The sequence below is a fragment of the Acyrthosiphon pisum genome, chromosome A2 (assembly GCF_005508785.2).
Source record: "Acyrthosiphon pisum isolate AL4f chromosome A2, pea_aphid_22Mar2018_4r6ur, whole genome shotgun sequence".
Lineage (NCBI taxonomy): Eukaryota > Metazoa > Arthropoda > Insecta > Hemiptera > Aphididae > Acyrthosiphon > Acyrthosiphon pisum.
In genome coordinates, this window is record NC_042495.1 from 115418396 (window position 1) to 115430109 (window position 11714).

The 11714-nt window shown below is 29.5% G+C and overlaps 1 protein-coding gene across 1 annotated transcript; it reads left to right on the forward strand.

Annotated features, from left to right (window-relative positions):
* Positions 1-9180: 9180 nt before the first annotated feature.
* LOC100166247 (cysteine and histidine-rich domain-containing protein) lies at positions 9181-11458 on the forward strand. Its single transcript, XM_008186229.2, has 6 exons — positions 9181-9399; positions 9835-9941; positions 10024-10308; positions 10382-10555; positions 10624-10812; positions 10876-11458. The coding sequence occupies exons 1-6, from the start codon at positions 9321-9323 to the stop codon at positions 11089-11091; spliced, it is 1050 nt and encodes a 349-aa protein (XP_008184451.1). The 5' UTR covers positions 9181-9320; the 3' UTR covers positions 11092-11458.
* The last annotated feature ends 256 nt before the right edge of the window (positions 11459-11714 follow it).

The following is an 11714-nucleotide window of genomic DNA, read 5'->3' on the forward strand; positions in this document are numbered from 1 at the left end:
ACTTGAATATTAATATTCTACATTTTTTATCGCCACTTTTGATCTAATTCACATTTATATCTCATCGGAAACGATTAATTAATAATAATGATAAATGCCATTACAAAATTACAATTCTCAAGTTTTGTACCTATTTTTTAAATATTTAAAATATATAAAAATAAGTTTTGTTATTAAATATTAATAAGTTATGATTTATGATGTTAAATTCACGTTTGTTATTTTCATCTTAAATACGAAATTGTATAATATATTTATAGTAAATAATAATTAATAACGATATTAAACAATTAGTATATGGTTCGATTCAATCTATATTCTATATAATGTAATCATCATTTTGGAAAACAATATTATGTGCTTACCGCTTATACTTTATACATTTATAATGCTATATTATTCTATCAGTATCCAGTATTATAATCGATTAATTAAAGTATTTTGTTTCTAGTTGCGTATTATAATATATAGTAATTACTTATTAGTTATTAGTTACCTATCATAAAAAATAAATCATAGAAAGCATCGAAATTTAAGAGTTATATAATATATTTTAATATATTATACAATATTTAGAATTATGTTTTATTGTTTATTTGTGTGTATGAAAATAAACGTTATTTATAGCTATCACGTGTCATTAAAATTGCTTAATTTTCTTACCTATCAAAAATTGTTAAACATTAATGTTTATAAATTATTATGTACCTTTGTCAAGTAAATAATAACTACGTTTATTGCATATTATGGTGAAGGAGAAGAGATTAAAAAGTTATAAAAATATTATATGTTTAGAATTGTATCAATTTGAAAAATATTTGTCTTAATTTATCTGATACTACACTTTTCGTTGGAAACGTAATTTATGGAGATATTATTTATTAGTAGTATCAAAAACTGTCAAGTAAACTCGCTTCTTATGAAGCTTATAATTAAAATATTAATTTTGAAAAGTACCGATACGTAAACAGTTGTTTTTAAATGTAAATAACAATATGATTTATTATACTAAGTGTAAATACAAATATCAAACAAATTAACTATTATCAGTATTTTCTGCTCACACAAATTAAGAATTAATGTTGTTTTATTTAAATGTTACATCGGAACCAATTAAAATAACTATAATCAATAATCATAATAATAATTATATTTAGTGTGTCCCGTCTTATATGTACCACTAAATATATCAGCCCGATGGCCTTAGATTTAAAAACGGTTTGCTGTGATAGATAGGTGGTACCAAAGTGCACATTTTGGGAAAATTTCAAATTTTTAACTCCATTGGTTCACCATGCGCAATATAATTTATGTTTTTTTAATAGCGAGCCTTATTTTTGACCAGATATGGGTAGATAATTATCTTCTAATACATTTTGACCCATTGACCATTGGCCATGATCCTAATTCCTAAGCCCAAAATTGACCAAGTAACAAGCTAACAGAGTTTTTAAAATTGAAAATAATTCAATTTTTCGAAAAGCATGGTACACTTGTATTGAGTGGATTTTTTTAATGAATAGGGTCATGAGATTCGTAAAAGAGACTTCATCGGTTTGATCGATAAAATAATAAGTTTAAATTATCAAAACCACGCTGTGAATCGCATTTGACTGAAAATTGTCAAAAGTCAATCGACCAACCACCCAAAGTTTTCTGCGAAGGGCAGCATCTTGCCAGCTACCCAGGATGTCCCTTTTATCAACACATCCAATCCAAACGAAAATCCTCTCTTATAAAAAAACCAAAGACTAATCAAAATGATACAATTTCAGAAAGTAATGTACAAGAACCCACTGGTAGTACCTCTAGATACGAAAGCCAAAATAAATCAAATAACACACAAAAAACTTATTACAAAGCTGCTCAAAATCCACATACTAACTTAACCAGCCCCCAACATAAAAATAACGATTCTTTAAATTTAACGAATCAACTTAGCTCATTCATAAGTGAGCTTGAATCTATTATTAACCCACTAATCAATTACAGTAATAAACAAAGTTCTCCTAAAAAATGATTAACATTCAAAAAACCGCTTCTAAACTAGCTTAGTAACCAAAGCCCTCTGGTACGTGTCACTGAACTAGCCAAAACAATGTACAAACGTTTTCACCAACATTTAAGCACGCATAGCAATACTTTAATATCACACATATCCTCCGTCACCCTCCCAAGAAACCCGCCATCACGCAGACCAAAGCGCAAATGGTGTAGAGACCTATTAAATTAGTAAATGAGATGTTACCATTGGGGTTCTTCCTCAACACGATATTCAAATGACTTTTTTCTGTTTTTTTTTCTATCTAATTTACTTGTTGTAATTATTGTGTACAGATTGTAAATTGTCTTTCTTAATAAAAAAAAAAAAAAACGATTAGATTTCAATATTCCATAAATATTTAGAGTAGATATTCAGTGTGGTCATTATTCCAACATTATTTTAATTAAAACTATTTGCATATTTATTCTTAAACGTCGCACCCAATTTATTAAAAAAAATATAATTGTGAAAAAATACTTGAACGACTGAAATGTTGCCTACACTGTAAATTGAAGGCGCCAAAATGCAATTTCACGACGGCCGTCACCGTTCCCTTTGTCCGCGCACGGTAGACAGAAATGCTGAATAATTCGTTTTTGGACGATTTCGTTTCAATGCGTCATCCATCAAATTTATAAATTATCCGTTGATTCTGTTGCATTTCCGTGATTTGTAATCTGTTCACGAACAAATATGGATTGGATTCATTGCAACTCGTGTTTTGTTCAACCCAGCAAAAATATTAATGGGCAAAAAAAACAGTTTCACTTAACCAGCTGCGGCCATATATTTTGCGAGAACTGCACTTGTTTTGCAGACGGTGAGTACTAAGTAATGGTGGATCGGACCAAACGGAATATCGTTTGTAATTATTTATAACTATTTTATTTCATAAGAAAAACATTGACAGACATTAGTTAAAACGGTTTGTATAATATACAGTCTTCGGGGGCGGATTTACTCATAGGCCACCAAGGCACTGGCCTAGGGCGCAATTTTTTAGTTAATTTTTACTTTTTAATTTTTCACAATTTCATAATTCTATTTACCTAAATTTATATTTTATATTATTTTTTACGTATACAACTTGCATGAAACTGGAAAATGGCTCACGCAGTCACGTCGCAGTAACGTTTTAATTTATAAGCTATAATAACCTTGCCGTTTGAGTTTAATTCTGCGACCAGCGCGCGCCGCCACCGCTAGAGGTTCGGCATCGACACTCGAGTACTCGACGAGGCAGTTGCCGGCGTTGCCTGTGTTAATGCACAGGAGGTGGTATACGGCTATGCGGCGTACACACGTACAATATTGTGAGTGGCGCATGCGCAAAACGCCAGCCAAGGCAGTCAAATATACTGCCTCGGGTCGCCGGGTACATTACTACATTGCCACTCTACTAGCTAGGTGGGTGATAGTGCTTAGTGGAATGACCCGCCTCACCCCGCACCCGGCACCACAATATTAGAATACTGGAATTAATTCTGGAAATCAGGTTTCTTGATAAAGTAAATAATAAATATTGCGACGACGCGCGACGCTGGCACTGTCACCCGTCTCCTGTATAGACAGTGCATACTGCATACTGCTCAGAAATTTGCTAATCAATTACGATTATAGAGACTAGAGTGCTCACATAAATCAAGGCGAAAAATGATTTAATTATTGTACAAGTGTACAAATGTACCTATGCAAAATTGTATTAATATTTATTTGTTTAGTTGGTATGAAAATACCTAAATACAATTTTTATAGTTTTGTTTTAGTTCATGGAACATTATTCCCCCCCCCCCCCCCCGTGGGAGCAGGCTAATGTACGGGGAGCTAGTGTTGTAAATGCCTAGGGGCGGAAAAATGGTAAGTCCTCCTCTGACCGTCTTGTACATAATCCTACAGTGATTTTCGTTTTACTGTGTTGTTAAATTTAATAACGTTAATACTCGACGGGTCAACCCCCCCCCCCCCTTATATCATATAGGTTTTAAGGCTTAAAAGTTATAAGTTAAAACCTATATTATGATAGTCCGGTTGTCGTGTGATTAAATAATATATAGGTAAAGGGTGATTTAAATACTACTTAATAATAATATGTTTTATAGAAATGCATATTCAATAATTGAGCTGATAGTATAGACAGTATAGTGTACCAATATTATAAGAACTATCTTACAAAAAATTAATTTTTCAATTTTTGTCATAGTTAAGATTTTTTTTAATATTGTTTTGTTCTTCAGTTTTAATTTCATAAACTTAAACATGAGAAAATATTGTAATAAAACAATTAAATTAATAATTTTTACCTAACCTAATATAAATTAGTTAGTGATCCCTGTGGTAGGGGAATCCGTCAGTTTTTTTTTTATTATACAATTTAATTTTCAGGAACACCGGATTGCTGCAGGCATTGTAGGAATAAATGTTCATCTACTGTGATAGGAGAAAAAGTAATTAAAAATATAATTAATAAACGATAACTAGATCAATTTTTTGACAGTATTTTTATATCCATCTTTACAAAAACTATAAAGTTTGGTGTTTACTTTTAGTTATAACTCAATATAAAATTTAATAAGTAAATCAAATTATTTTAGTCATTTAAAACGAACCCTCAAGTCTTGGAATATTTTCAAGAACCGGAAGAAGTCTACGAAAAATTGCTCAAAGTGATGAAATTCCAAAAAGCTCATCGTATTAAATTAGTTGGACATCATCAGTACATTGTAAAATAGATATTTTTTTAATATTCGTACCTAGATATTAGTTAAATTTATTATAACATAATTTTACTTCCTATATTATGTGTAGATATCGAAATACAATAGAGCAAAATTATATATTAAAAAACTTGAGGGTGAACTAAAGATTGCTAAAAAGTATGTATACCTTAGAAACTAATATACTATACATCAGCGTTTCCCAATCTTTTCCCCTCACGACACACTAATCACAACTCGGCCAACTCATATTTAACCTTGGCACACTTGGCAATGACTTATATACCAACATATTATATAATTATTTTAATTTGAATATTAGGTTTGGAAAACTTATGTAAAATCGAATTTTAATTTATTACAAATATTAACCTTCATTATAAGTTTCCTCCGTGGTCGATAGTTGACAAGCATGTCATGTCGTCTTCCACAGTGGCGGATCCATGGCTTAATTTGGGGAGGGGTGAAAAAGTGAAAAAATTGGCTACAAAATACTCCATTTGCACCACTCCCTGGATCCGCCGCTGGTCTTCCAAGTTCTTCATTTGTGATCGATCTTTGGTTTTTATTGAATAAAATGCTGCTTCAAAAATATATAGCATGTAGAAAATGGCAGTATAGCATTAAGTATGAACAAAAATAATTTTTATTACACATTTACACTATTTATGAAGAATTCAAGTTGATTCCTGATCAGAAAATCATTTGTTAATAATTATGATTCATGACATTTCGCGGTAGACAGGTTGGGAAACGCTGCTGCCTGCTATACATGATTAACACAATCTTTATTATTTTACGCCTATTATAACAATGTATAAATATATTAATAGTTAATACTAATTTAACTTAAAGTGCATTGCGGAATACACCACAAACTTCATCAAGCGTTGCAGAAACCCGATCCATTTCGACGCCAATTTTTCCAACAAATTCATCACCATTTAATATGATTAATGCAGAAGCAAAAAATAACAGAACTCCTTCAAATATGAAACCGAAAATGCCCGATATGAGGCATAGGTAACTATTGAAAATATTGAATGTTTTATTTTTGTAACAATATATATATATATTTTATTAAGTGTATAATTTTAAAAAAAAGGAAACAGTCATTTCGAAACGAGTTATCGATTTTATCTACTGGAAGTAACTTATCTGGAGTATCTACGCCAGCGTCTTCGGTTTATCAAAGGTGATATAGCTTTTATTTGTTTATAATTGTCTTATATAATTATTGCATATTAATAGTAATTACTAATGGTAGTAATAAAACTATAAATAATAAATAATGAACCTGGATAGTGATAAGTATATTATAATTTTCAAGTTTAAACTTTAAACGAATACTGAATTGTACAATATTATATAAGTTATTATACTAGTTATAAAATTATTTACTCAATGAGTTTATTGTTGATTTATCTATTAATTTTATTATATTGTATTATACATTATATGCATATATAATGTATATTAATACCGAACTTGTTACTAAGCTATTATTAATCTTTCCTACAGTGCTATGACAGGAATTTAATAGTGGGGAGGGGGAGAAGTTTATCATAATGATTACATATTTACATATTATAAAAAATATGCTAAATACATTTATAATATACTTTTCATTTTGTTAGGGGGTGAACCTAGGCGGTGAGCCCCTCCCCCCGGGCCATGCTTTCTTACAACGTTTTTACGAATTATTGGTATTTTTTACAAACAATTTTATAACTAATAAAAACAAAACAAAAAGTGGGTAAATGGATGCCACTCAGCTGTACAGTAGGTTACAAGTGGGTCACTATAATCAATACAGTGTAATGAATGGAATTACATTTGAATTCAATGGTATAATATCATTGTATACGAAAAAGTGAAAAACAGTTCTGAGCGGAGACTGTTTGTCAGTCAAGGATATTTTATATTATGTTTATATTGTTATTACCTACTTATTATTAATATGGTATCCGGTAAATTTAATTAATATTATAAAATCATTAAAAAATAACTAAAACCGTTATTCTTGGTTATTTAATAATTTAATATGTTATGAAATTGTTTTTTTCGGCGTTTTTGAAAACTTCTGGAAATTTAAAATGTTTACCTCCCTAATGCATCAACTAGATTCACTTTCCCATTGAACAAGATGCTGAAGTTAAAAATCAAAGCATTTTCACTGTCCCCAAAAGGTGACGACAGACACAAGAAATTTAAAAAATTAAAAAAAAAACACAATAATACATTCATGGCTCTGCTCAGAAATTAAAATACAGTAGTAACTAGTAACCGTTTATAATGACACCGGTTGTAGTGACATATTGGGTGTAATGACCTTAGATTAAAGGTCCCTGCAAAACTCCTATATTGTATGTACTAATTTGTATCGGTTTTTATGACGTCTATATAATGACTATACGGATGTTATGAATGTTATTTTTGGTTATATTGGAAAAATATTTTATCTATAATGACTTTACTTTATTGAAGGTACTATTAAAACCGATAATACCGACAATTTCATCTTTGTTTTGCCGTCAGTTTTATTTTATTTTATTTTATCATCAGGGTACGGGTAATCGTCGTGAGATTAAATGCGTTTTGTGTTCTTGTGTTAAATATTTTGAAATTGTAAAATGTGCAAACGAAAGCAATCCACAATTGAAGAAAAAGCAAATGTCATGTTTCGTTAAAAAAAAGGTGAAACAAATTCCCACATACTTAATGAATTTGGGGTAGGTCACTCTATACGATTTCTATCATATGGAAAGCTTGAGACAAAATCGAACAAGAATTTCAAAATGAAATAACAGATTTTTTTAATAATAATAATTGAATTAATTAATTTAAATAATATGTACATAATTAAATGTTTTTATCTTTACTTTTTTTCTATATTATACATTACATAAATAAATAATAATAATAATATGTATTGAAGTTACAATTTGATTTTAGTCATTTTGGTTATAATGACAACCGGTTATTATGACCTATTTTCTTTGGTCCCTTGAACATCATTATAAACGGTTTCTACTGCATTTAAGAAAATAAAATCGAAATAACATAATAATAGTAACACCACAGTTCAGTGGCATCATTTGGGGTGGGGCAACTTGGGCATATGCCCCAGTCTAGTATTTATATCAATCTTAAGTCGGCAAATTTACCACACCCCCCACCCTTAACCACTATGGCACTAAGCTACGAGAATCTGAGTGAAAAAAAGTTTTGATTTGGAAAAGCCGTGAAAAGTTGCCCTAGTCTAATAAAAACTGAAATGACGCCACTGCCACAGTTAGATTGGAAACTGTCAATTACTTCAACCAAAATGTACCAACTACCAATCTTTTGTCAATCATACAAATGGACCTCATAACGCAATAACACATTAAGCCATTTTAAAACTGATTTCAATTCGTTAATAAGTGTACTTGAAAGTTAAGATCGATCAGGCCACTTTGTTAAAATTGTATTCCTAAATTCCTATACGGCTATACCTTAGATTGAATATTTAAAATTTACGAAATTTAAAATGGTGATTATTTGAAAATGAAATGAAATATCTTAAAATGTGGCCTGACCGATGTATAGTAGACATATTAAAGAATTCTAATCAGTTTTCAGAAGTCTTATTGCGTTATCAGGTCCATCTGTAGGATTGACAAAAGTACATGCAAATGAGCGTATATTGTTTACCATTCTCGTGCGCAACACCGAGGTGATGACTTGTTGATTAGCGCGCTAATAAAATATCATAATCAGATGGGTCATCGTTGGCCAACTTCATCAATCATCATTCTGTATTAATAAACTTCTATATTATATTTTAGTCCTTTGCAAGAAATTCACAATGAAAAGTACATGCCTACAATAGATAACCTACAATTAAATTCATTTGGACATAAGTAAATATAATTATTTACATATTATTTTCAAGAAATAATACATAATTAATAATACAACTCTGTTATAATTTGTTTTCAGCTATCTAGGAAAAAACCAAAAAGACCTATAAAAGAAAAGGAATTTCGATTTAGTTTAAGCTGGTTATAATTAGTACATTTTACAAGCATGTATATCTTCATAATTTATAATAAGTTGAAGAAAATGTTTTTTTTTTTTATTTAATTTAGTTGACTTATTCATTTATATGGTATATTGTAATAAGTTGTCCTGTAACTAATAGATGCAATTATTCACTTTTATGTTCCTCCCATTTGTCATAAATATCTTAAAGTATATTAAATTATGTTTTTTTTTTTTTTAAAGAAATATTTTTGTTTTCATTTAATTGAGGGAATAGTCAGATTCATTTATTGAGTTTATTATATATTTTTTGGCAACACTGTCATCTTCGGCTTTGTGTGATTAAAACTTTAGCAACTAGCGTTCCTTTTGGCAATCATTTCAATTATTCAATTTTTTATGGCATTGTGTATTTGTGTGTATGTTCCTCGTTGCCACTTGCCGCTGTGGTTCATCTATTGTATAAATTATATATTTTATTATTTTCACCTTCTTCTATTTAAGCAATTAAAAGTTAATACTTATCAATACCGACAATGTGTGACGATTCGAATTTGATTTTGTGCTATAACCGTGGATGTGCTGTGAAATTTGATCAGGCCAATAATCCTGAAGGTAGGTTGTACCTATTTTATTTTAATACGAAAATTAGTCTACCTATGCTTAAATAAAAAACCAAGCAATCGGTAAGAAGCATTAAAGTTTTAAACAATTGGTTGGCACGACCAAGAAATCCATTCAAACTAATTGGTTTGTACAATAGTACAACCCATTGGATAAATAGATAAAGCAACTACTATATTACCCACTTACATATGTCATGGTCCCTTACCTCGTCCCTTACTCTCTTCAATACTGTTATAAATAATTTTTACTGTAAGTCTGTACTTAATAGTGGAAAAGTTGCTTGTTATACATTTTATAAAAAGTTAATACGCTTGCATCGAAAGTATAGTACGAAGTACTTATAGATGATTCCCCTGTTCATTTAATTCAAATATTTAACTGTTTGATAATTAATTACCTAACAGTTTTTTTTTCAATTATTAGATTCTTGCGTATATCATCCAGGTGACCCCTTTTTTCATGATGCCTACAAGGGATGGTCGTGCTGTAAAAAGAAATGTACCGATTTTACTGAATTTCTTAATATAAAGGTAATTCTTATATTTGATAAAATATTTATTGTACTTTATTATATTAATATTACTTATGTGTTAAAATATTTATATGTTCAAGGGTTGCACAAAGGGTTACCACAACGGTAAAAAGCCAAATGAGCCTGAAAAGTATGTTCCAGATAAAGATAGCAAAGTTGATGTCATTGAATATCATGCCCCAAAACCAGTTTCATTACCGAGACCGTCATCTAATTTGCCATTGATAAATATTAAACCCACCATATCCTCTACTCACTTACAACAAATGACTGCTACTGCTATAAGTAATACTAATGGAAACGAGACAAGCAGTTCAACTGATATTGCAATTGGTACTATGTGTAAAAACAATGGATGCAAACAGGTCTTATCAATTTATGTTTTATTTAAAAAAAATTACAAACATTGTCTTTATTAACAAAGTTAAAATATTATAGGCCTACGAAGGTGCTGGAAAAGGGAATCTTTCTTGTGACCATCATCCCGGTATACCTATATTCCATGAGGGTATGAAATATTGGTCCTGTTGTAATAAAAAGACGTCCGATTTCAACGCATTTTTAGAACAAGTTGGGTGTTCTCAAGGAAAACATTGTTGGATTAAAGAAACGGTAATTTCATATAATTATTGCTTTTGTTATTAAAGTAAAAAATATTCAATGATTTTTATGTGTTTCAGAAAATTCAAGGACATACTAACTGTCGTTTAGACTGGCATCAGACTGGACCCTGGGTTGTAATATCAATCTTTGCCAAGAAATATGACCCAAACACTTCTTTTGTAAAATTGTCTCCTGTTAAACTGTCTGTGGAACTAAACTTCCCTTTTGACAATTCTGTGTTTTCTAAAAACATGGAACTTTATGGGGTATTTATTTGCCATTTTTAGGTTCAAAATTAAATATTTAATTTATGCTAATTTAATTTTTAGATTGTCGACGTTAATACAAGTTGCGTGGCTATGTTTCCCACAAAAGTAGAAATAAAACTTAAAAAGGCAGAAGCCGTATCATGGGGTTTATTGGAATATCGAAAGGTACAAAAGGTACTTTCAAATGGTACAAAACAAACTTTAAATTCGGGAACAAATGACAAACATGAAAATTCAAATGGCTTTGTTGAAAGTGTTGACCTCGGGGATCTTTAATTTATAAGATATATTGGATTTTGTTTTAATTTTTGAATAAACATTAATCATTTTGACAAATATTTGTAACTCTGATATAAAAATTATGTTTCTGTATTTTTTTTTTATCATGTATTTATTTTTATGTTAAAATACTATCACGGTTAACAATGTTTTCTTTTTTTAAATCAAATATTTACTAACAGCAAGATGTTTTTTGCCTTATTGTTTGAGGTTTATTATTATTTTTTTTTTTTTCATATCATATTTTGTTCATAATTACTTACTTCAAATTCAATGAAAATACAGCATAGATGTATCCCCATTAGAAATTGTAATTTATGTTTCCACAAAAACAATATAATTATACAATTATGCAAAAATTCTACACATAGCTTAATTAATATTTTTTTTAAAAAACATGTTTCTGACGTATAGATTAGATAAGTTAAAATCATGTACAAAATTCAAAATTGTTTAGTACAATAATATTGTATAAATCACGTAATTAGGTGACCATACCCCCTAAATTTTCTTTATTGATAACGTATAATTTTTCCAATATTTTAAATATTTAATATTTATAAAATAATGATAACGACGATAATAGATGATAATTATTATCACTCATGAAATGTGATACC

Coding starts and splice junctions, on each gene's coding strand:
- LOC100166247 (XM_008186229.2), top strand. CDS start 9,321: ATGTGTGACGATTCGAATTTGATTTTGTGCTATAACCGTGGATGTGCT. Junction 9,942..10,023: donor CTGAATTTCTTAATATAAAG/GTAATTCTTATA, acceptor TATATGTTCAAG/GGTTGCACAAAGGGTTACCA. Junction 10,556..10,623: donor ATTGTTGGATTAAAGAAACG/GTAATTTCATAT, acceptor TATGTGTTTCAG/AAAATTCAAGGACATACTAA.